General features: G+C 39.6%; 2 protein-coding genes across 2 annotated transcripts; one reads left to right on the top strand and one right to left on the bottom strand.

The window, feature by feature from the left end:
• Window positions 1–69: 69 nt before the first annotated feature.
• ccni (cyclin I) lies at window positions 70–16,632 on the bottom strand. The gene is made up of 10 exons (XM_023412640.2): window positions 16,399–16,632; window positions 15,099–15,258; window positions 9,389–9,523; window positions 6,220–6,294; window positions 5,998–6,138; window positions 5,116–5,244; window positions 4,757–4,858; window positions 3,153–3,318; window positions 2,552–2,784; window positions 70–2,075 (listed from the first exon to the last, which is right to left on the bottom strand). The coding sequence occupies exons 2-10, from the start codon at window positions 15,210–15,212 to the stop codon at window positions 1,851–1,853; spliced, it is 1,320 nt and encodes a 439-aa protein (XP_023268408.1). The 5' UTR covers window positions 15,213–15,258; window positions 16,399–16,632; the 3' UTR covers window positions 70–1,850.
• Window positions 16,633–17,833: 1,201 nt separating this feature from the next.
• Window positions 17,834–26,094, top strand: ccng2 (cyclin G2). Its single transcript, XM_023412647.2, has 8 exons — window positions 17,834–17,950; window positions 19,742–19,899; window positions 20,039–20,176; window positions 20,645–20,895; window positions 21,537–21,615; window positions 21,770–21,868; window positions 22,770–22,969; window positions 24,771–26,094. The coding sequence occupies exons 2-8, from the start codon at window positions 19,795–19,797 to the stop codon at window positions 24,913–24,915; spliced, it is 1,017 nt and encodes a 338-aa protein (XP_023268415.1). The 5' UTR covers window positions 17,834–17,950; window positions 19,742–19,794; the 3' UTR covers window positions 24,916–26,094.
• Window positions 26,095–26,307: the final 213 nt, after the last annotated feature.

Below are 26,307 nucleotides of genomic sequence, written 5' to 3'. Positions count from 1 at the left end.
CTAACTGAATGACTAAAATGAAGAACATGAATGTATGTGAATAAGTAAATGAAGACAAAGAGCTCATGGTCAGTTTTCATACTCTTATATCTTTATTGGTGCCGCGGTGTGTTCAGGGACTCGGAGCAGCCACCGGCAGCCACTACAGCAGGAAGAACAGAGCTTTTTGCAGGAATAAAAATATATTAAACAGAACTTCAAGAGATAAAAACAGAGCATGTTGCTTTAGCTTTTTTTTTTTTTTTTAACATCAAAGTGAAGATTGTCACTCGTGTTCTTTTTCTGAGTCAGCTCAGCTCAGACACCAACTCAAAAACCTAATGTTTGTCTCTTAGCTTACTATTAAAATGCTTTCAATAACTCAAGGTTGTTTTATTACATATGAAAGTTTTCCTCTGGTTGCTTCAACACAGAAACCACATGCCATCTCATTTTTTTTACCAGGGCCCTATTCAGTTAGGTTGACTGTAAAGCCTGGATTTTTCTGAATATAACTGGAGCTGTTGTCATAGCAACACGTCCTCATAACCACGACTTTCATGGTTTTAAATGAGAAATTATCAAGATCTCTTGGTGTCTCTGTGTTAAAAAGAATAATTAGAAGAAGCAGGATCATTATAACCTGAATTAGTTAAAACAGGTTTAAAGAACTGCAGGTCCTCCAGAGTTTTTCACAGCATTTGTTTTAAACTTGCACAATAACCAGATGGGTAGACTGTGGTCGACTCCAGCCACTGAGAGCTGCTGTAGTAACTAATAATTTATCTCAAGATGAGTTGGGCTACATAACAAACTGAATGCATTTGGCAGCTGTGACATCTGCAGGAGGAACTTGTGAATAAAACAACCTGAGAAACTTTCATTCAGTCAAGCTGTCACAACAAGCTGAGAGGGAAGGGAAACAACACAAAGTGATTCATAGGTAAGATGTTTACATCAGCATCTCATTAACAATCAAATTGCACTTCACTAAAAAAAACAAAAAACAAAAAACGATCAAACAAACAAAAAAAAAAACCTAAACTTTTTTCTATCTGGGCGAGTACGACAGATAATCGTCTATACAGTAACATTCATACGTATGATTTAGACTCTTTAAGAGGAAGTTATAAATAGAGATGAAACCATGCAGAGTGAGTAAGGGAAGGGAAGAAGACAATAAAAACATAAATATGTGAAATGAAAGAAGAGTTTAAAAAGTGAACAACAAATATAAGTTGACAAACAAAATCTTTCACAAGAGGACTGAGAGCGAGACACGGGGAGAGAAGTCAATTCTAGGTTTTTTTCAAGATAACTTTTTCTCTTTATTTATTTTTTTAAACCTTTTGTAATACTGTATTCATTTTCAACAAATATCATTAATCAGATAGTAGCAGCAGTTTTTTATTTTTTGAATGTTTAAATTTTTTTGGGCTCTGTTGTCCTGCAGCAGGGGATGATGGGAACTGACCTCGGGGCAGCTGAACAGCTCCGGGTCACGCTGGGGTCATTTGCACCAAAACCACCTTAACCTTTGACATCATCTGTTTCACTGCTTTGTTTGTGTTGTAACAAATATTTAACTCTTCAGTGAATGTTTCATCAGCAGAAGCAACATGAAGGACGATTTTCACTGACAACTCTGATGAGCACCGTCTCCCGGGGAGCTGCCTCTGTATTGCTTTTTAATGCAAATTAAACAAAATCTCTCTCTTTCTCCCCCTACATTGACTATTGCTGAGGGAGTCACGCATCACGGTCGCTGCCTAAATTTAACTGACCGTAGTTTAAATTCTTTATTTTAGTCTGAAAGTGAAACAGGAAGATGATGTCGGTGTTGAGGTGGTTTTGGTAAACGGCTTCCGTCACTAGGAGGCACTGACTGGCTGCAGAGGCGGGCAGGGGGAAGAACTGCCTTCCTGTCGAGACAACAGGACACTGCAGGTGTTCAGACCTCCTCCTCCTCCTCCACCTGATGTTATCGCCCCCGTCGCAGGTGTCGCCCCCTCCTGGACGGTGATGGTGGTGGTGACGTCTTCGTTGTACAGGCGCTTGATGCCGTCGAAGAAGTCGTCCACCTCCATCTCCTCCACCTGAACACACAGTCAATCATACTGTGAATACAAATCACTCTCATGATTAATCAGTTCATCACCACATCAAAAAAGTTGTCCTGTCCTGCCTCCTCCTAACGACATCCATCTCCAAAATCAACCCATCTTCTCACAACCTGATCTTCTCAAGACTGGACGACTGTCACTCCCTCCTCTCTGACATAAACCAAAAGTCTCTCTGTTGACTTTCATTGCTTTCAATTTGTTTGTCACTTTGTAACCTCTGTTTTTAAAGGTGATTTATAAATTAAGTTATTAGTTATTGTTTATTATTATTATTAACCATTCAATCTGTAACATGCCAGAAAAGAGAGAAAGATTATTGAGTATTATTAAGTATTCACAAGTTCAGTCTAAAACTCAAAAATCAAAACTGTTGTGATTAATTTTCTGTTGAGCAAATAATCTCTGTTTTCTCAACTCCCTACAGGACGTTGGGAGGGAGACAGTGTTACCTTCCGCTTGGCGGAGGCTTTGCAGCGCAGCGTGACCTTCTGCAGGCGGTTGCGATGGTAGAGGTTTTTGGGTGGAGAGAGCAGAGTCGGCATGCTGCTGTCGGTGGAGGAGGAGATGGAGCTCCAAGGCTGCGGACTCCCCTCCTCCCCTCCAGCAGGTGTCTGTAGCTGGGCAGGAGAGGTGTTGACGAGGGCGTGGTTCCTCGAAGACTCGGTGGTGGAGGTGACGGTCCCTGGAGAGAAACAAGTTACAGAAATACTTTAATAATTATTTGTATTGACTTCTGAACTTTCTCAAATAAAAATCTTTTTTCTATCCATGCAGTTTTCTTCCCCGTGAAAACCTGGAGCTTACACTACCCATAATGCAACTCGACTGCCGATAGTTATGCTGTTAATGTAGCCTTGAACAGTTAGCTGAGGTCTGGTCAGCTCACTTCTTTCCAACTCCACAATCCCAACTGTTTTTACTTTTCAAATTTGTAGTTCAGCCTCCACCACCGCTGACTCAAGTGAACGCAGTTTATTTACAACTTTTTTCACATATGCAGTAGTACAGTAGACTTTGGGTTAAATCAGCGGCGTTCCCCTTTAAATGTACCCAGTGTGCAGCAGGGGGGTGGGGGGTCCTGGGCCGGGTGCCGCAGAGCGGTTTGGCTCTGCAGGGGTTGGTAGATGTAGACAGTGTTTGGAGGCAGGGAAGCTCTCAGTGTGGACAGTCTACGAGCCACCAGCTCTCGACTCCTGATCAACTCAGAACTGTTGATCTAAGAGACAAAGAGGAAGAGGAGAGAAAGACGAAGGAGACAAATGAAGGACAGAGTCAGAGAGACGGCGAACAAGAACAACATTTACATATGTTTGTCTGCAGACCTCCCAGTCCCAGAGGCTGCAGCGTTCAGTACTCAAACAAAACCGATTATGAGTAATCAAGGATATTTGGAACCGATATGCCAACACAAAACTACTGCTACATAAGGATTGTCTCTGTGGCGTCCAGGTGTTTCTATTATTTTCTCCACCCCATTTATATCTATGAAACTAAGCCAAATAACAGAAATACCTCCTCCATACCTCCTAATACTGCTCCAAACACTACATCCTCCACAATGATCTCACAGTGGAATCAACAACTGTCTAAAACTATTTTAATACAAACTGAACATTATAACCTTCATGAAATAGGATTTACTGCAGGACTGTTGTATTAGACTTCATCAGTTTTAGCTACATGTTCCTAATAAACTGGCAACTGAGTGTATGTTAGTAATTATCAGTTGTATGCTCAGGCTGCAAAGAGCCTGACTGGGGTTAAGGTCAAGGTAATCTTTATTATCCCAGAGGGGCACTTTCTTGCGCAGCCAGCAGTAAATAAATACAATAAATACAGTGATCACACACTTTAAAAAGCCAATGGTTGCAGGGACAAATGAGTTTTTGAATTTGTTGGTCGTGCATCTAGACATGACCAACAAGCCAGATGCAGCTTATACTTTCCTCAAGATTTGTCCCGACAATTTTACTACACAGTCTCACAATGGTTTACAACCTGTTCCTGTTTGTCAGGGTAAGTGATTCAAACCAGCAGATCCATGAAAAGGTTAAAACAGACTCAATAAAACAAGAATAAAACATGGAACTAACTGGTTGCACTCGGTGCTGGTACTACTGAAACTGCATATATACGCTGAAATACCAATGCATAAACCGTGTTTCCACCGCAGGAACTTGTAAATGAGAACTGTTTTAATATACTGTATATGTGAGCACATTGACCATATGTGGTCCAGCCATATAGTGTGGGTTTTAACCTAGTCTTGTTTTATCTAAGGAGTTCTACTCTCTTCAGTCTTACTGTTAATCCGTCTTGCTCTCAGCATCCTTATTCACTACATTCAGGTCATTAGTTTGAATTTGTTCAGACCCCGAGGTTCATTCTGTAGGAAATCCCCCGCAGATCCTGTTGTTCTTCATGTGAGTGTTGTTCTGTATTTTTAAGACGATCCACTTTGAGGATATTAAACTTGTCTGGAGTCTCCTCTTTGTTTGTCGCTGTGTTTTTAACAGAAGCTCAGTATAAGCTCTCTGCTGCTTCTCCATCAAGACTGCCATTTGTTGGTTTTGGTCACATGATCCACACTGACCATTTAGCGCTTTGACTGGCCATAAATTGTACCTAATAATGAAAAAGAGGCAGTGTGGTACCTGTGCCCTCTTCAGCAGGTCAATAGTGAGAGCCAGCCAGTCAGGACAGCAGGTCTCCAGTTCCAGGGTGATGAGGGCCAAGGCCAGCATGGATCCTCTGAGCTATAGGAACAAATGAAGGACACACCTGTTCAGTGTCCAGGCAAAAAAAAGCTCAAACAACCAGGATTAAATGATGTCATGAATAATAAAATAAAATACAGTTTAAAGGAAAGTGCATGAACACCTGAGCCTCAGATGTGATTATCCTCCATTTAATGTTCAAGAAACAGAATATACCTTTAATTAGCCACTGGAACATTATGGAGGTTTCTGCAGTACAAGAGTGAGAGTGTGTGTGTGTGTGTGTGTGTGTGTACCTGTATGAGAGTGTGGTCAGCCAGACAGTGGTACAGTCGCTGTGTGAGCAGGGCGAGGTGCTGAGAGCGGTTCAATCCCAACATGGAGTCCAAAAACCCAGAACGACACGACAACACCATCGCATGGAACTATGGGAGGGAGAAGAGGACGAAGTTAGATGGTAAAGTTAGGTTCATCTAACAAGTAATATATGCTTTGTTCCATTATTTCAATTATCTTAACTTAATAAAGTCAGACACTATCAGAACAACATTTTGCTATTTGTATGGACAATAAAGTCTTGTACACCTTTGACAAAAACAGGCAGATTTTTAATATTTTATGTTGACACTCGTGGTAACAGCTTCAAACTAGATGGCAATAAAAGTTAAAATGCTGTTGTTTAACATCTTCAAATGGTCAGAAACAAAAAAAACAGAATCCAGAAAATGAACTGCTGGCATGACACAGATTTCTATTCATTTACTGAAGTAACATCACATGGAGAAAAACACCTTTAATAACTGGAGATAAATGAATTAGAATGTTGTGGAAATTGTATTTAAGTAAAATGAACTGCAGGAGGTGAAGCACAGAAAAAAGCATTTTCCAGTAGCCATTAACTTAACTTCACTCAACTTTTTTCCACCAGGTGTCACTAACTGAACTGATTAGAAATCTACAAACACAAACACGCCTCTGGACAGCAGCGTGACCTCATCAGATACACCAGTTATTCACTGATGACAGATCGCACAATGTGGGAAATGTTCAGTGAGCCAACAATTTACTAAAAAGCAATATAACACACTTTTAACTCTGATGACTTTAACTCTAGTTCAGATCATGTCAGATGTGTATGTGTGCGTGTGTGTGTGTGTGTGTGTGTGAGACAGACATACAATGTGCAGGAAGTCCAGTGCTGTGGCGGTGTGCAGGTCCCAGTTCAATTTGTCCAGGATGATCCTCTCCATCCTCAGGATCTCTGATGGAGAACAGCCACAGCTGCTGGAGGCAGCCAGCTCCCTCAGAGAGGGCACACACTGACACACACAGTACACATTAATACTCAGAACTGATTGTGCGTGTGTTCACAAGGTGTGTATCGTGTTTTTTGTGCTCACCTCGTCCTCCTCACATGTCTTGGCAGCCAGGAAGAAGCAGGCGATGGCGATGCAGCGCAGGTACTTTGGACGGGCCTTGAAAAAAAAAACAATCCAATCAATCAGTAAATCAATAACATCCCTAGAGTCAGTTTAACACAAATGTGCTGAAGTCAACTTGAAAGCAGCTGACAAGTCTGTTGGAAGATGTTATTATCATTATAATACTATCAAGTGTAAAACTGTGATTATGGCTGAAAATTCAGACCACTCTGTTGCTCAGTGCACTCACTGTAATGCTCCAGTACAGCCACAGTTCATCCATGCAAGTGACCATGAACAAACTGGAATCAACTGACGTCATTTAAAGATTCAATGTGAAGATTTTGACTTCGAGCCACGTAGTTTTTAATGAGCTCCTTATGGTTTGGTATTAGTCCACTTATCTACAGGTGGCAGTAATCAAAGGCAGAGAGGAAACAGATTGCTAACAAATAAACATAGATTTAAATGGTGCAGGTTTCAAAATGTTTTCAAATGTTTTCTGAGGAAGCAACAGTTACACAGTGAGTTTTGGTGAGTAACACATAATGCAAACAGAAACTGTTTACAAGAAAAAAATTCCACAGGGCAACTTTAATTCCTTTTTTTGCCCACCTGCATTTAAAGACAGAGAGCAAGAAGACTCTCTGGTCTGATGAGACAGAAACTGAACCCTTTGGGCAGAACACAAACACTATGTCTGGCCAACAGCAGGCTCTGCTCATCACCTGGCTGCTGCCATCCCTACAGTGAAGCATGGTTGTGACAGCAACATGCTATGGGGGTCTATTCAGCAGGGACAGGGAGACTGGTCAAACCTGAGGGAAGGATGAATGCAGCCAAATACAGAGAACAGAGTGGACGTGACCTGAGACTGGGGTGATGTTTTACCTTTTAGTACAATGACCTGAAGCATACAAATTCCCTCGGACTTACCCCAAGCCACAAACACGACACCTTGGTGTGATCTTTGATTCAGGGCTAAACTTAAAAGCTCATGTGTGGCTTTTATCACCTTAAAGATACTTCTCTCTCTGAGTGACACAGAAAACACTTACATTCTTACATCTTCAGCAGACTTGACTACTGTAACGCTAACCAAAAAATGTTAAAAAGCAGCTACAGGACCAGATGGAGAGGACGCAAAACTCCTGGTGTTGAAGCCTGTCTGTTCTCTGTATTGATTTTTAAATTCTTTTACTTGTTTTTTGTGTCAATGTTATTATAGCTTTTAAAATCTATTTCATTGTATCTCATCATCATCTTTCTCAATTGATTTGATTTTTTTCAGCTTATTAGTCTGTGAAGAACGATGAACTGCACTAACCTGTATCAAAAATGCTTTACAAATTAAATTGGAGTGATTGATTGAAGACAATGCTGGAGTGGCTTCAGGACAAAGTGGGATTACACCAAATTCAAAAATCTGAGTCTAATTTTTACGAAGCACATTTCTCTGTCTAAGATCCAGTGGAAGGATATTCTACGATCAAGGATCTTGGAAACAGTAAACAGCCTCACCAGAAACCTTAAAAACATCTATAAAAGAGGAGAATGATGATCGTAGAGGAACAGAACAGAAAATGAAAGGCAGATGCAGGTTAGTCAGTGTATCAAGCAGTGCAGTTATGGGATCTTAGTTTTTGTATTAGTTGAAATCCTGGCTGCAGTGTCTGAATGAACTGTGATGTCCTTAAAGTCCTTTTATGTAGCCTTTAAAAAAAAAAAAAAAAGAGACCTGCAGTAATGTGAGTGACCTACAGGGGCTCTGAGCCTCTCTTTGAGCGCTTTGATACTTTCACAGCATTAATATAAAACCGAGACCTGGTCAGAACCAGATGAAACGTCAAATGGTGATTGAGTTAATCGTGGATGCGTACAAACAGAAGGGGTCTCCGGTCATTTCTGCTTTCTACAAAGCTTTGGGAGAAAGCAGGAAGGAAGCAACCCTTCACATAAAAGCAAAATGAGAAGCAGAGCTAAAGAGTCAAATAACAAAGGAAGAATGGTATGAAATGTATGAGACACAAAGAACATCCACAAACTCACTGGTAAGGAGGGAATTCTGTTGGAAGAATCTAACCCATTTTTTCATAACACCCAGTGTTAGTGCTGAAGTGAGACAGTCACTTCTAGAAGGAAAATATATGAAGATTACTTGCTTAAAGTCATAAAAGTCATTTTAATTGGTTCTTCCACCTTTGTTTGCAGAAAAGCAGCTTGAGTTTGTATCACAGCAGCACTGATCAATATCCACTTCAGCCACTGGTTATTAATAATGCCTTCAATGCAATTTATTTCAGACGATTCAAGACATGAAGAAGTGTTTTTATTTTGTTTTTTTTTTTTTTAAATCAGACTTGAGGGCAGAAAGACTCAGCAGTCTGCTTCCTACTTTAAGAGTAAGAGTATTTATTGACCAGATAGTTGGGGTCACAAAAACAGGAGATATGAAAATCAAATGCTTACATAGACACAAAAATAAAAAAAAAGGGAAATAGCATTTCTTATCAGGAAACACCGAGTCTAGCTGCTGATAATCCTGGAACATTTTGTTTCTCAGCTAAAAACTTCTTGTCTGTTGTGTGGGACAGTCCTGACCTGACAGAGCGTTCAGAACTGACACTTGTTCCTGTGTAAACACTGACAATCAGCTGTGAGGCGGCTGGAGGAAAAGTCATCATAGCTGTACTGGAAATCCAAGCGACAATATTTGACTACACCTCCTACAAAGAAACAGCATTTTTTCCTTTGTTTCTCTTCAGATATGAAGCATGAAAAGCCAATTTTAGCTTCCACCTCTAAGTCAAATCTTCCACAATTAAAAATCTGATAAACTATAAACTTGTTTGAGCACATTAAAACAAATTATTTGTGTGGATTATTAGTTAAAAGCAGCATTTTCGTTTACATGGTTCACAAAACAAAGTCTCTAATGTCCTGGCTGGCTCAGATGCATGATAGATATGGATAAAATCCTATATGTATACGGTGCATGTGATTTACTGTAGTGCACAAAACTACAGAGAGGATGGGGAATTTGAAAGATTTTACTTGTACTTTAAATAGTAGTATAATAGTGTAATAATTTTAACTGCAGTACTTGGGTTTTAGTTTCAGTATTGTAGTACTGGTGGTATTTAATTACCTTGATGGGAGCGAGGAAGCGGTCCAGAATGCTAACAGCTAACACCAGGGTCTCTGGGTACAGCTGCAGCCTGCTGTGGAGCTCCGTCAACCAGCGCACGGCCTCGTCCCGCTGGGCCGGGGAGATGTCTGTATCCTGCAGCAAACAAAAGGTAAACGAGATCAACCTCATTGTCTTGCTAAGCCTTCGGGATATTTGTACTGGCCACTGAAACATTTGTTCTTATCCATGTTTCCCCACAAGGGCAATGAAGCATATACATAAACTTTTTCTGTATAATGGAAAATGAGACTGAACTTGTACTCTAGTACAGATTTTTCCCATAATTCCTTCTTTATTCTTTGCTTTCAAACCTACTTGAGTGTAAATGGCCATATCTGTAAATACAGTGAAAATAGCTCTCACCAACATATGAAGCTGCTTTCTGGAAATTATCAAACTGAATTCTGCTATCACAAGAAAACAGTTCTGACAGTTCATCGTAGCTCAATAATTATCTGTTACATTGGGGACAGAGAATAAAAACACTTAATGTTTTCATGATCATGAAGAAAAGGTTTTTTGATATCAAGAAAGAAAGTTAACTTAATATCATCGTTTTTCTGCGGCTTAGTTTTGAGGTAGTTAAGAACAAAAATGTGTCTACAACTTTCTGCCTTCTCTGCCAACACAAACTCAGGTTTACAGTTACATAAGGGAAACTGTCTCCAAACAGAGGTAAGAGGAAACCTCCAAACAAACAAAACAGGTCATGAGTCCTCTCCTCTCTCTTATAGACAGCAATGCTATTTCAGGGCAACACTTGGCCTGGTTTCCATACAGGGCCAAACAGGGTTAGACAAAACTTACTAATCCAACTCAATCACCTAGTTTTTAGGAAGGACTACACAGAGGCCTTTGCGACTGACACACTTCCACCAAAAGGACAAACCAGCTCGACAGCAACAACAAACCTGCCACCAAATCTCCTCAAAAAAACATTCCAGGAATTCCTTTTGTACTTCTCACAGCTGAAGCAATTCACCAGCTGATGTTTCCTTTTCAGAAGTTTCCACTCAATGAAAATGTTTAATAACATGTAGAGACTTTTAGTTTGCATATTATGCATGTGGAGCTGGGTTTTTAATCTGAAGCGGTGACATGGGTAAAACATGGAAGATGGTCTGAATGGGTCAACATGTGTTATCCAAGTTAAAAAGGTCGATGCAGTCCAGTTTAAACACAGGTTTCTCTAACAGATACAGACTTACCATACATTTACTCAAGTATTATTATATAACATAGGAATATAACCCTGGATGCTGCAGCAACGTCTCAAGCTCTCTCAAACATAAACTAATAGCAGAGTATCAGTTGTTACACAAGTCTTAGATAAGGTTACATCACTACTTCCAGCACAAAGGCTAGGCATGACATAACCAAAACCAATATTATGATAATTATAATAAATTGCCAAAATAAAAAGGTTGGAAATACTTTAACTATAACCAGGGCTTACTGGTGCTGACTTCTCATGTTGGTATCAGTAAACCTCTTATTGCTCACAGCTATTATCCCCCATGTTGAGAGTAAACACGGCTGTGTATTTGGGTGGTCATTATGGCCACACAGCATGTTGAATCAAGACAAGCCATGTTTACTTCTTTTTTTTTTAATACTTTTTTTCCTAAACATCACCTCGACACAAAACATAAATTACAGAATTATGTAATTCATTAGTAATTCAGTAATCTTTGTACGTGTAGTCACTGAAATGCTAAAATATTTGACATTTCCTGAATGTGACGCCTTAGATTCAAACTCAATCAATTCTAACTTTTACTATTTCTGATTTGTAAGTCACTGGTTCATTGAGTAGAATGTGTAACACTGGACTAGCAGTAGAGGTCACAAGTCAGAGCGCAACTGACCCCGTTATCCAACTAAACTGCAACTTGACACCGTTTGGCCTCTCAGCCCTGAGCTGTCCAAACTAAAAACAACTGGCCTGCTTCCAGTCTGTTTCCATTGCTGGATAAAATAACAGACAATCTGAGAAGAATCTCAGAGCAGAGCTTCATGACTTCCTCAGTGCCTTCATTCAAAGATGGACAAGGCTTTCTCCTTTCTTCTGAGTCTGTTTCTTTACTGGGGGTGTGTTGGTCAGGTTCAGACAACGACAAAGTGTTACTTCTACTGCAGCAACTAAAGGTAAAACGTGTCACATTGTTGTGCGTCGTTAGCTCAAGCGTTGTAATGCTACAGAGACGCTCCGGCCCACAAATCATATTCTCCAGATGTAAAGGAACATGTTTGTTTGGACAAAGACCAAACAAAAATCACATCATCCTCATTTTTATATTTTTTTTCAGTGAAAAATAAATGCAAAAATGACCATGCCAACTGAAATCACAGTATCTGCCAAAAATAATCGTAATATGATTTTTTTCTGCATATGATGCAGCCCTACTGCAGACATATATTTGAACATCAGCTACGCCTACCAGCTTTCCACGTGATCAGATGCCTTTATGTATTATATCTTACATGGAAAAGGCCACATATACTTTTAAATCAGTAAGGACTAACATCACACCTGCAGCAGTGTATTTTTGTTTGTCTGTCTCTGAGGAGACCGACTGCCTTTGACCTCTTACACTAGTTTACATGCCTACTAACCCAGCCACAGGCACTGATAAGCCTCATAATAGTCTCAGTGCTGTAATTTACTGCCCTTCATTATCAGCACAAACCTACAACCAGGCAGATTCAAGGCCTAGACAAAGAGTTTGTTTTTCTTAACATGAAGTCGGTTATACTAAGACATCTCGATATCATACACAATGTCTTACTAGGCTTTACTGTCCCACATCAGCAGTGGGTTCTGAACCAGTTCAAGCTGTCTAAGGTTTTAGTCTATGCTTAGATTATTTTCTTTTTTGTTCCTCCAGGATTGTTTGAATTTCAGGTTATTAGGAGATGTTTTTGTTTTCCCACCGAGATTAGTCTCCTGCTAATTTCATTCAACTCAAGGAAAAACCTCTTCTCTTTTGTCACTATTTTACATATTCGGACCCAGTTAATCAATTAACACCGGAAAATACCGAAAAGTAGTGCTTTCATAGAGAACAGTGGTTTCCCTACTTAGCTCGACACAAAATTGTTTGTGTTGTGTTGGCCAGATTAAACTGGCAGAGTCATGAACTTGCAGCAGTGACTCAGCATTAGCAGATGAGGATTAACAGTCAGAGATTACCCCTCTGCTAGTTCCATTTGACTTGAAAACCTACACTTTAAGATCAGCTGTGAATATGAAGACACAGTGAAAGAGAAGATGGAAAAGGTAAAAAGAAACAAACACTGTAAACACAAATGTCTGATGAGGAAAAAAATTGAGGCTTGGGGAGCTACTGCAACATGTCCCACACTGGAAATGATAAAGAAAATCAGTACTGATGCAGTAAATACTGACTTCCTTTACACCACAGACCTAGCACTGATGATCAACCAGGCATGACTTATTAAGATCATTTACTGGCCAATTATGATCTGTGACAAATCAGTGAATATTATTCATACAGAAGGAAGGAAAAGTGCACATGCAGGCAAACGTGTGCAGGTTCACTTTAGATCTTCTCATGGCATGGTAATACAAATTAACTCATTAATGTCTAGATACCAAAGAAAAAAGTAAGACGGAGTGTCACTTACTAAAAGATTAGAGTTACACTACATGACCAAAAGTATGGAGAACATGCATTACACATCTGTATGATAGCTGAACTTGTCATTCCATTAATCTGCTGCTATAAGAGCTGTCACTCTTATTGTCTGAGTCTTACTATATGTCGAACCTGCTGCATGGATTTGCTCCCACTCAGCCACAAGAGCATTAGTGAGGTTCAACACTGATGTTGAGTCATAAGGCCTGTCTCTCAGTCAACGTTCCAGTTCATCCCAAAGGTGTTGGATAGGGTTGAGATCAGGGCGCTGTGGAGGCCAGTCAAGGTCTTCCACACCTAACTGGGAAAACAGGTTCTTTTTTGACCATATAGTGTACTTACTTTAATACATTTGGACAATTTATCTGCAACTGCAGGCAAAGACAACTCCTGTGACATGTCAAAGGATAATTGCCATTCTGTAAAAAAACTTAACCGTGGAAACATACTCAACCACAAAGGCCTACCACGAGGCCTGAGGTGGGTCATGACCTGACAAAGAGGAAAAAGTTCAACTGAAGCCAGTGACCAAGCAAATAGGTTCATTAGAAAAGGAAGGTAACCACGCTGCTGCTTTACTATCTAGAATATGGAGAAATATAATATTCTACATTTAAATTTTACCATTAATTATTCAATATATAATTAATAACTGAATTCTTCAGATGTGGTAAGTAATAATAATGATTATTATATTCAATAGTTGTTAGAAATCATTTAAAACTAAATGAATTAGTGGAAGTAAAATAACAAGTACAGAGAAAGCCAATGTAAAAGTGACCGTCTGAAGTCATTTCACAGGTATATGACATGGTGTGATATGTGCTTATAAACTGGGTGTGATGAAACAAAGCAATTGTGCCATCATGTGAGGACGTGTCTTGAGACATGCAAACTGGGTGAGACCAGCTGAGTCTGCTGATGATGAAGAAATAAAACATAACAGTGGAGTGTTGCTCAGTGACTCAGTGTGTGTCAGATACACTGCTGCTTCATGATTACGTGTTATAAACTGTCGTGTCTCTGACACTGTAACAGACCTTTCTGAGAACAAACCTAAATTCTACACAGTTCATACTGTGGACACAATCCATCTTATATCTCGAGTGCAATTACCGACATTGTTTTTAAATATGTCTACTTCTAGCTGCTCCTGTGAGAGCACTATGTAACTGATAGGACTTTAGGAGTTTTTGAATTTTGGCCCTCAACAAAAAGGGGCACGTTCACTCCTTTTAGTGCTCATTCATCAACTTCTATCTCTCTCAAGTGATATCCAAACTGCTTTTCATGTTTACATTTATATTGCAGGATATCTAACATCACTTACACTTACTCATGAACCAGTAGTTCATCTGTTGCCAACTCCTTTCAGGACTCTTAATCTTCAAATAAAACTTTAATCACTAATACTTAAACAACTTCATTCAACACTTAAAACAAGGATATAGTCCATAGACTGACATAACTATTGAGACTAAAAGTCCTCTCTGGGCTTCTCTAAAATAAAATACATTCTGTTGTTGATGTTTGACTGTCACTGAAACCTTTACTGTCGTCAGACTGTGTTGGAGTCAGTCGGGTTTTGACATCACATCGGGGACAAGAAGAAGAACAGCGGCGTCCCTCTCTACCTTCAAGAATCTCTTGAAAACTCATCTCTTCCTAGAGCACCTCCTTTCCTAAAACACTAACATTTCTAACTAGCTTACTATGCACTTTTGGTGCACTTCTTTAATACAATCTCCTTGCACTTATTAAATAGATGTAGTATTCAATATTTACACTAAGGTTCTTGCTGCACTGAAGCTTACTGATGTCCCTCACTTACTACTACCAAATAAGTAAATGTAAATCTTATGCCTGAGTCAAACAGTATGGATGCAGCTATGGTGCAATCACTGTCCCAAACTGAAACTCCAAATGCAATTTTGTTAATGTTGAGATTTATTTTTGAGTCAATCCATCCATTACATAATGAATGGAGGCACCCAGAAATGAATCCTCACCTGTGAGGAGGGCTTCTTTGGCACGTAGACCTTCCACATCTTGGCTTCCCTAGAGGCAGCCTTTTCCAGAAGAAAAGACAGCCTCTGGCGTCCCCAGGGTTGAGTGAACTTCATTCTTTCCTCCCCTGGTTGAGCCTACCTCCCCACTGGATACAGCTACCTGCATGGTGACACAGCACATAAGAACATCACATACTCCAACTCATCTAATACACCAAGAAGAGTTGAGCTTGATTTACACATCCAACACCCAATGCCATGGGACAGTGCTGGTGACATTTTGTATCAATAGTTTAAGATAAAAGATTCTTTTGAATCTTAACATTTTACACTTTGGTAACAAAGGAGACACATTCAATGTTCTCACTTACTACAATATACCAGTGTTTTTGTACTCATGCTTGTTTATACTGTGGTTATTATCCATCTAATATCTCTGGGTGTGCTGGGTTATTATGGGCAATGTTGCAAACAAATGAGCAGTTCTTTGATTTGTCAACTATTTTTTTTTTTTTTTTTACCTGCCTGATTATTTTAGTGTATTTCATGTATTCTATCACAATATATATATATTGGTAGTGGTATACAAAATTACATTTACTAGGACATAAAATATAGGATATGAGTTAATACTCCCTATCTCTAAAGCAAAACGTGAAAAATAAACAGTGTGTTGTCCAAATATATTTAGTGCTATCCTGTCCTGTTAATGATTGAACAAACTGCATGCTAACCTGCTAATCCCAAGAAAACAGCAGTAATGTTACACATTTAAAAATAAGAAAGAAAAAAAAAACAAACATAAAACAAACTTTGGACTTGCTATCACGCCATTAAGCACAAAGTTACATAACAGCTTATTAACCTAGTAGATAGCTCGGAATCAAGCTAACTGTAACCATGTCTGTCACAGTCTAACGAGAAGCTAACTTCTCATTATTTTGACTACCTTGAATCTCCTCCGGAAGGTCCCACTTTCTTAGGGAACCACCCGGGTTACCGAAGCAGGTGCATTACCGAGCATTTCCTTCCATTATTACCCTGAATACGACTATTCACTGGAACGGAGCTACTTTGACCGTCTGGCGTTCCTGCAGCGTCGCTAGCAACTTGTTAGCTGTCTTTACAAATTTGTACGTGTCTAACGAATAAATGTTTCAAACGTTGACCTCCACCCTTGGTTGGTGTCAGATAAAATGAGTTGGAGTATGTTTACGGGCGACAAATGAGCTAACTACACAATAGGGGCATTTAAATGGCTGACTCAGACCCAGTAAGTAGACGGAGCCCCAAGCCTTACCTCCCCTGCGAAGCGGAGAAAACCACAGTTGGATTTCATCCGGTCCACTCAATTCAAGGATAATTAGGGGGTGAAATCGGGTACCCGTTGTTTAATTTAGTCGTCCATCTTGGCTTCCATGGTGCTATGTGCTGGGGAAAAGGGGTTGCTGTAAAAAATGTATAAAAATAAAAGAACGGAATATAGACAGATGCGTCTACTTCCGAGGAGGGGACTCGGGGGGAAGAGAGAAGGTAATAGGCTCCGCCCACGTCCAGGCAGAAAGGGAGGACAAAACAATCCAACCCTCTGTGGAATATTCCCAACATGTATTAAAACTTAGTGATATATAAATTATTATACATACTATAATTCTATATATAGAATAGAAATATACTCAATACAATATTCCTATATGTACTCTCAGCAAGAGTCAGTCGAGAGTTGAGGAGACTGCTGTACTTCGTGACATCAACAAAGTCTGTTAGGAGTTTATTGTGTATCCTCCTAAAATATATTGCTTTATTTGCTCATTTCGAAACTAAATATACAGCATACAAAAGATAACAAGGGCTGGGTATGCTTCAAATGACAAGACAAGGCACATTTACTTATATAGTACATTTCATTACAAGTAAACTTCATACTGAAAATCAACCCATCCAAAAGAACGCAGATTTATTCATACAATAATCATAACCCTTTTGACTACTATGATTCCAGGGAACATGATTTGTATGTGTATACGGATGTGGTTCGTCTCAAAAGTGGAACTGTCATTTCTGTCTTCCACAGTAATTGCTTGAGGAAATTATTCTCTTTTGAGGCCAACATTGGCTAGTTAGACTTACATGAATGTTATCACAATGTTTATCTGAAGAAAACATTGGTCGTTGGTGGGTATTGTGTTATAAGGACTACTGAATACAGATTGTTGTTTATTTGCCTTTACATTTACATTTGATTATTCCTATGTCCTTACGTTATTAGTAATGCAGCTAGCCCACAGCCATACTGAGAACCATTCACAGCATTCACTATATTTCTGTCATTTATGGTAAGGTTTGTTATAGACAATTAATAAGACACAACCAAAAAGCACTACGTAATGCTAACATTGCGTCAGAACTCAGTTTAGCCTTAAGCCAATCAAAGCATCCTATTTTGGGCGGACAATTTGAACATACCAAACTGCGGCTCACTGATTGGCTAATGGAAACGTCAATCCCAGGGTGTAATAGTCACAGATGGGAGATACCGTATTTCAGTTCCAGCGGCATTTGTTGATTGATAATCAACATCAAGTGCAAATTTATTTATAACACTGTCGGCAATTCAGTCTAAACGACATCGAAACATTGTAGGGGTTTAATTCATAGCGTTAAGACCGAAAAGAGAGGTGATTTCTATTCTGGACTCAAGCCTTTGATTGGCTGCTAGCATGTGACGTAGCGTGTGGGCGTGAGCGTTGTGAACATCAACAAAAGAGAAAAAGAGAAAGGAGAAGGACTAGAAGGAATAAGTCTACGCTACAGCAAACACAACAGATATGTGGATTTAACTCACAAAACAGGTAGAGTAAACCTTTTACGTTTTATTAAAATAACACTTAATAACAAACTACTCAAGTATTTACCGAACCAAATTTACGTTATTTTGCTAACAGAAAGAGAATGGAAAACAGGCGAACAATGGGACGTTAATTGGACCAAAATCTTCATTATCAAAAGCTAGTGATGGTCGTAAATAAATAATGATGAGTCTGTTTTTCTTTTGCAAATATTTTGCCATCACACAATTTCGATGAAACTCGTACTGGAACGAGAGAAATGGTGTTCAAGTGTCTCTGTCTCTATAAGGAAATAGTGTAATTTGGTTAACCAAGGGAGTGTTTCTTTTTTCTTGTTGTGGATTAAAGTTTAAAAATAGATATTTTACATTCGTTAGCACATATGATTTTCTTCCTAAGATGTTTTTCTTCTTGTCTGTTGTTTGGCTCCCCTGGATCCGACTCCAGTCGATCTTTTTTTTTTTTTTTTTTTTTTGATACCACGGTAAACATTATATTAACGAGGAGAAACCACCAACAGAAGCACGCTTTGTTCGGTTAATTACACTAATACTGCACTGTAATTAAAAAAACTGTAGTTTTTATATGAATAATCGTGTTGTACAGTATAATATTTAAAGAGCTTTAACGTTTGAGGAATGAAAAAAACCAGCCCCTCCCCCGCTCCGGCCAGAGAGGATTTAAAACGTAAGCTAGCTGTGGTTAACGTTAGCTTCCTCGGCTACCATCGAGTAAAACGATAAAAAAAAATTAAAATTTTCATTCGTGTGGATTATGTTTGTGTATTTTGTAGCTTGTTTATTAACAGACAGAACCTTGAAAAGTAGTTGTTTTTCGGTCAGAGGACAGAAGGCGTCAACCAGAGGAAATCTGACACCGGAGACCAGCTGAGGGAAGTGGGCTGGGCTCTGAGCTGTGGACCCTGTTAGCGAATGTAGATCAGTGATATAAAGTATCCTCATCATCCAACAGAAACCGAAGATAATCACCCCCCTTTTTTTCATTTTAAATCAAATACAGATGAATACTGATACATACCATTATAACGGTTGCCCAGACATTACATCAAATTTGTATTTTCTGTATGAAAAAGATCTTATTTTACAAGTAGCTGTAACAGAAAGGAGTATGCTGTTGTGTTTGAGGATGTCTCCAAAGCTGTCTTATTACTTAGGATTAAAGTAAATTATGATTATTGTAGTTACAGAGTAAGCAGACTTTACTTTAATAATTATTTAGTTAATATATTGGCCTACATGGGTAAAAAAAAGCTTTAAAGTTCCCATCTCAAACTTTTTAGAGCCCATGGTGATGGCCTTAAGTCAGGGTAACAGCCCAAAACTAAATATGTTAAATTTATTACATCATAAAACAGACAAGCAGCATTTATTTACGTTTGTAGAAGTGGAACCAGAGAATGTTACATGATATTGATTTGGTAAATATTCAAGCAACTTATTGATTGAGTAGATTTATTTATTATTTTTTCAATTGCATTGATTTATAAAAATTAATTGAAACATATTTTGGGGTACTTAACATTGTAAAAGATAACAGACTTATTTGAGACAAACTCCAAAGTATTGCTTCTCCATCATCACAGTGCTTTTGTTCATTTTTTCACTGAAATACAATGGCATGGAGCTTGTGACACAGTTGATAAGCATATCATATCATATCATATAATATAGTCTGTAAACATTGCATATTGATATGGATTACAGTTGTGATTTTTCTGACGTGAACAGTTGGTTGTGATTTGGAGCTGAATCTTGGTGTTTTTCTGTTTTGCAGTGTAAATACTGTGGTGAAAATTAGGGATCACTTCTTCCAGTGCCAGCTGAGACATGGACGCCTTCAAGCTGATGAAGGAGCTGCGAGTGAACTATGAGCAGGAGGTTCAATATCTCCCTAAAGAGACGGGACTGAGTCTAATTGAATCCACAACACAGGTGGGCACATTTGACAAAAGAAATGATCATTGATCCACAGTAGATTCAGAAAATGAGAAATCTTCTCTTCACCTTATCAGCGTTGTGGCAGATAAACCAGGTTAATCACCAGCATGTTTTTCTTTTTTTTTTTTTCCAGGACGACAGTCGGATCTCAGCCAAGTGCAGAGATGCCAAAGTGGAAGACCTGTGGAGTCTGACCAGCTTCTTCGGTTACAGCACGCAGACCTTCGTCCTGGCCGTTAACCTGCTGGACAGATTCCTGGCCATGATGAGGGTAAGATATGCTTACACCTGATAGGACCAGACACAGGACACTTTAGTCTCCCCTCTTCAGAGTGTGGTGACACATTTTGACTGCCTGTGCGGTTTGCAAAAGCCTGTAGCATTGGTGCAACAGCAAAGGTAGAAACAGATACGTTTAAACAAGGATAGTATCTGATTAATGTGGTGAGTGGATACAGCTTGTGATTATATGTGAATTAAAAAGAGTACATATTTGTCTTTTTTAGTCTTGTTGGTGAATCACTTGTTTCCTTCCTTAATCAGTTAATAAAAAATAAATTCAGTGCAGTGAGTAAAATGCTTTTGTTGCAGACCTTGTGATGTCCTCAGCAGCCTGGAGTGGCCTTAATAAACTGGAATCAGCTCACATTTTTCTGACATGAAAACATGAAATTATTACACAGCAAGTCATTTTCAAACTGTTTCTAACTCACCTCTCTCCCCCTACCCCACCCCCCAGATCCAGCCAAAGCACCTGTCCTGTGTCAGCCTCAGCTGCCTCCACATGGCGGCCAAAGTGACAGAGGAGGAGTGCAACCTGACGCCCACTGACGAGCTCATCCGTATCGGACAATGCAGGTTCACAGTGTCCGACCTCAGCCGCATGGAGAAGATCGTTGCCGAGAAGCTCAACTTCAAATCCAAAGCCATCACTGCCTTAACCTTCCTGCACCTGTACCACCAGATCACACTCACACACTCCACAGACAGGTGAGAGCAGCATGTACAGGAAATTATGTGCACCTTAACTTCATGTAAAGTTTTCAGATTTTCACCTCATTTCTATGAAAGTCATGACCAACAACATCAATATTTTGTCAAATTTATTTTTTCTTCTGCATCAAGTTTTGTTCTGAAAGTTCTGAGTTTGCAGCTCCTTATTGAGGCTTATTCAGGATTTTTTTCTGATCTCTGAACTTCAACCAAAAAATACCAGAGTTGAAGTTTTCCTCTGATTTCAATCGCGAAGCTTCTCCACGCCACTGCTTGTTTGTCACAGCAGCTCTACTTTATGTAGGGCAGTAGTCTCCTATCAGCCAACTCCAGTCTGACTGAAGTGCACTGATAAGATTTGTTGTCAGCTGCTGCTGGCACCAACACCTCACGCTTACATAACTCTGGCATATTGTTTGGAATCTGCTTTGCTGCACTTTGCTTCAAAATCCTGCAGCACATTCAGTTTACGTCATTCTTTTGTTTTTCACAATGGTTTCAGTTTCAGGAGTCTCAGAAAGTCTTAAATTTTCCAGTCTGTTTTAAAACGTGTGTTTTATGAGTTGATGAAAGTTGATCACATCACTGACCTGGAAACACACTTTAACCTGACTGTGTGTGTGTGTCTGTGTGAACAGGAAGGAGAAGCTGAACCTTGAGAAGCTGGAGGCTCAGCTCAAAGCCTGTCTGTGCCGGATCTCCTTCTCTAAAGCAAAGGTAGGAATTCACTGCAGGAGTCAAATGTCAGACTTGATTACCGCAGCGCAGCAGTCCAATGAGTGACTCAGAAATGATTATTGTTACGTTGCTGTTAGTTTGACATAAAAACCTTTCTGTATCTTCCTCCCTCTCTGTCTGTTCGTCCATCCAGCCGTCCGTCCTGGCCTTGTCTCTCCTGAGGCAGGAGATTGAAGCCGTTCAGTCTGAGGACATGTTGGAAATAGCCTCTCACATCCAGAGACACCTGAAGGTAAACAACACACTGCATGACTTAACTACACAACAGCTTGTCCAGTGAGGGAAAGTAACACCTGTGGAACCCTGAAGTAATGGAAAACCAAAAAAGGCAACATCACTTACAACAGCAACTCGGAGCAAATACATTTTTAGAGGAAATGGGAGTCCAGAGGTTTACTGTGACAGGACCCCAGTGGTTGCATAAAAGTAAAATTAATTGTTGATATCTGCTCACAATTTCCTGGATCAGCTGCAAACCGGACAGACCGAAAGTCAAACAATAACATGGCAAGCAGTTTCATTAACCAGCCACACAGCCTCTAGGCTTGCTACTTCATGGGGAGATTCCAGCTTCTGGCTGAATGGGAGGGAAGTGAACACAATACTGAATGGATATGTAATCATATTCTGAACAGCAGCGGGGGTGTTTAGTCATTCTTAGCTCAGCTCTGGCCCAAACTATTTTTTTCTGTCTACGGCTGTGGTTATGTAATCTGGTGTCTTGTGTTGTGCCGACTCAACTCCAGACTATTTTCCTGTCATGTTTATATATGGTAATTTAGGAGCGGTGTCAGGACAGGTCTTGAGTTTGGACGTCATTTAAGAATGTTCCACTGAAAAATGAATACAGTACTGTACAGTACATACAGATCTTGGTATGTTGATGCCACAGTGACACTGCCGGTCTCCTGGATGTTTGTCTTTCCAGCCCTCCCATTTACACACACTTTACATGACAAGCTGATCAGGTTTCTCTTAACCCCCTAACCTAGAAAAAGAATCCAGGCTTCTGTTTACAGTCACTGTGCTGCTGTGTTAAGTAAATGGATTACTTTAAACACACTGGTGTCAGTTAATGTACAGGGCAGAAGGCCAAACAAGCTAAACTGAATTGCTGTGTCGCTTGGTTTCAGATTGCGGACGGTGAGCTGCTGCTGTGGAGCGAACGTGTCGCTCAGTGTCTGTCGGACTACGCCTCCCCCGAATGCAGCAAACCCAACCACAGGAAGCTGCAGTGGATAGTGTCCCGGCGGACTGCCCAGAACCTGCACACCTACCGCAGCGTCCCTGAGCTGCCCACCATCCCAGAGGGATGCTGGGATGAGAGTGAGAGGTCAGAGCCCCACGCACACACACACACACACACAAATAAAAAAGATGCAAACATCCATCCCAGGATGTTAAGAATAAACATTGAATCATTCCACTAAAATATTAAAAATCATAATTAACTGGGGAAAAAAAAATCAGATTTTTGGTGTTCACATTTTTCCAGTTATTTTTCCTTGTTTCACAAAACAGTCAAATAAAAAATAACAAACACATGCATTAAAATAGAAAATATCCTAGGTTGAGTGTTCACTGCTAATGTTGGGAAGCTAACACGCTTCAGTCAGAGCTCACAGTTCTGTGCTTCACACCAAACTTCAACTATCAGACTCAGTTGGTGAATTGAACAATGAAGAATTGGTTTCAGTTTCTTGCTCATGCAGGTGACATCATGTGACTGACCACACCAAGTAAATACCAAACACTCCTGACAACAACAACATAGGTATTTAAAATGAAAAGGAACCAGGCACACCCATGTGTCACCGCTCACACTAAATTTTTCCATTTCTACGACAATACAACAGCTTTTATGTAATGATGTTAGTTTAACAGAAACGAAGAGAGGTGTCATTCATGTTACTGATACGGATCAACTCAATGTGTCACTTAATTCAAATCTTTGCAAGTTAATTCTATGAACCAGAAGTGAAGTTTTTTCCTAGGACTTTTATAAGAGTCACTAACAGATTAAAGGAGTGTTTTTACATTATAGTGTGTGTGAGCAATAACACTGAGGCAACCAGCTGTGCAGCAATCACACAAGTTTCTGTTATGTTGTAACACACACACACACACACACGCCCCTGTGAGTGTCTGAGCTTGTTAGGGCCTCTCATATCTCCAGCACTGTATGATTGGATATGTGCGAGTCACTAGTCACGTCCCACTGACGGACGTTTCCATGACGCAGCCAGAGGGCCTGACCTTTATGTAACATGGAACTTAAGGAGAAGGTTTTTTATGAGTCAATATGTTAAAAAAAAAAACAAAAAGGAGGAACCAAACATAGAGACTTTCCCCAGCTGATCATGAACCCACAGAGCAGCTCAATCCAACAGAAACCACAAACCTGATCATCAAACTTTAGTTTTTTTTTTTTTATGACGTTACATTTGACACCCAAACCGTAAGCAGAGACCGACAGCAGTTGACTCAGACTTGTCACCGGTCAGAACATTAGATCAGCTGATGATCGTCTGTTTGAAATAGAGGAACCTTTCCATTTGATTCTTTTTTTTTTTTTGCTAAATCATGTAAACTGTTTCTTCCTCTGTCCCAGTATGACATCATTGTTAAAATTCCTGAGGGCAAAGTAATACTCACTTCTCACTATGCATACATCCATATTCCTTTTATTCATACTGTTATCCAGATTTCTTGTTTAGCCCTTAATCAGATGATGAGCAGTATCTGCCGCAACTTTTCAATTTCTGCTTCAGTCAAATCAACAACCATGAAAACTCAAAGTAAATTTATGACAAGAGAGAAAAACTTAACTATTATAATGTTATCATTTAAGCTTTGTCAAGAAAAGAAGTTTAGTTTTGTAATTTTATAAGAATTACAATTAATCTTCTGCTGAAACTAACCTGTACAGTTCAAAGTTCAGACTCATTTCCTCTGGTGCTGAGAAGAAGGAATCAAGAAACGTTTTGATTAGTTTCAAGTGAATCATGAATTAAAGTGAAGCAGTTAAAAACCTGTGAAACAGAAGCCAGACTTCAGCTGGAGCTGATTTAACCCTTTGTTAGCTGTGTGTATGTGACTGTATCATGACGTTGTTGCTCTCTGTGTCTCTGCAGTGAGGATTCATGTGAGGACATGATGAGTTCAGGTGAAGAGTCCCTCAGCAGTTCTCTGGGCAGCGACGCTGAAGGGCCCTTCTTCCCTCTACACTTCCGCTGCCAAAAGCACCGCCAACACCTCCGCCAACACCTCCACGCCTGAAGCGTCCGCCATCCTGTGCCTCGCCATCTTGCCCCTTTCTAAACCCTCTACCTGACGTCTTTTTTAATTTATTGTTTAATAAGCCTTGGTGCTGGTGGAGAATCGCACACGTGGCAGCTGAGCAGTCCAGACTCTTCTGGTAGATTTGCTAGTTTTTAGTTTGTAGAAGTGTTGGTGCATGTTGAAGTGTCACATTCCAGGATGCAAGGTTTTAAGGATGTACCAGTGATATTTAGCGGATAAACTCGATGCAGGGGCTGTCAGATCAGACCAGAAACAGTTCTCATTGTTGACTGGAAGATAATTTGCTAAAATGTGGTGTTTATTTAATGGAATGTTTTTTTGACTGTTATTAATCTAAGACTGTTTTCTTAAGGGTAAGGAGGAGTTCTCCCTTTGTGCAGAGGCTGAGTAGCCACGGTCGTATTGTCTTAATGTAGTTATTCAGAGAGAAAGACGGATGGGATGTTTTCAGGTCTCCTGAGATAAACATTTAAGTCCTCATCACCACTTAACTGTCAACGTTCCATCTTTTTTGGGGCTTGAAAACTACATTGGAGTTTTGTCATTTCTTGCAATAACTGCGTCTCCAGATGTGAGTGTAAGCGATGCGACTGCAGCCGCTCTGATCCTCTTCAGCAAAGTTTAATTTGCACAATTTTCTTTTATTCTCAGTTCAAGTGTTAAATGGTGAAACCGGAGGTTGGAGTTTGTGTCTGAAGGGAAACTGATGCGTTAGCAATGTTTTTATTTGCCGCGTCACTGAGTTTACAGTAGGTTTCCCTTCAGATTGAAGCCCCACTGACATCACAGGGCATTCAGAAAAAAAACATTTAATAAGTGTGTAAGTGTGTGTGTGTTTGTGGGTGTGTGTATGTATGAACCTGGTTTAAGTTTAAAGTTGCCAATTTTAGGATGTAGCTTAAAAAAAAAAGTCTTCAGTGTTTGAAACTGTTCAGAGAGAATGTTGAATGGAATAAAATAATGCTGACCTCGTGTCAAAAAAAGTCTAAAAAATGTTAAAAATGTAAAAAAAATGTTAATACAAAAACATGTAAAACTGTAAATGATGTACAAAAAAAAAAAAATCTGTTAATAGTTCTCTGTAGATATTAAGTTATTTATTATTTTTTGTCACCTGTACTGAAAAAGAAAATCTTATAAAAATGTTATTTTTAATCTTTTGTCAGTCTTCTTCTTCCATCATGTCTGAAAACAGCTGCATGGATTCACTTTGGATTCAATGTAAAACTGAACTGTGAATGAACCAGATAAAGTGAACGTAACTGATGTCGCCCTCTCAAAGGGAAGGGCGAGCTGCAGAAATGAAACCTTGGTGCTGACATTTGTTTTAGAGCCACAGGTACAAGAAAAACAACTTGTGATCAGAGT

The sequence above is a fragment of the Seriola lalandi genome, unplaced genomic scaffold (genome assembly GCF_002814215.2).
Source record: "Seriola lalandi dorsalis isolate HSWRI2012SDOR001 ecotype SW California unplaced genomic scaffold, Sedor1 jcf7180002054484, whole genome shotgun sequence".
NCBI classification, from domain to species: Eukaryota; Metazoa; Chordata; class Actinopteri; order Carangiformes; family Carangidae; genus Seriola; species Seriola lalandi.
This window is presented reverse-complemented; position numbering and strand designations above follow the sequence as displayed.

Bases quoted from the DNA above. Each gene is read 5' to 3' on its own strand.
- ccni (XM_023412640.2), bottom strand. From the start codon at position 15,212: ATGAAGTTCACTCAACCCTGGGGACGCCAGAGGCTGTCTTTTCTTCTG. The intron at 9,524-15,098 runs GTGAGGATTCAT...TGTTTGCTGCAG, and splicing joins CAAAGAAGCCCTCCTCACAG to GATACAGACATCTCCCCGGC. The intron at 3,319-4,756 runs GTACCACACTGC...TTTGTCTCTTAG, and splicing joins ACCTGCTGAAGAGGGCACAG to ATCAACAGTTCTGAGTTGAT.
- ccng2 (XM_023412647.2), top strand. From the start codon at position 19,795: ATGGACGCCTTCAAGCTGATGAAGGAGCTGCGAGTGAACTATGAGCAG. The intron at 20,896-21,536 runs GTGAGAGCAGCA...CTGTGTGAACAG, and splicing joins CTCACACACTCCACAGACAG to GAAGGAGAAGCTGAACCTTG. The intron at 21,869-22,769 runs GTAAACAACACA...GCTTGGTTTCAG, and splicing joins ACATCCAGAGACACCTGAAG to ATTGCGGACGGTGAGCTGCT.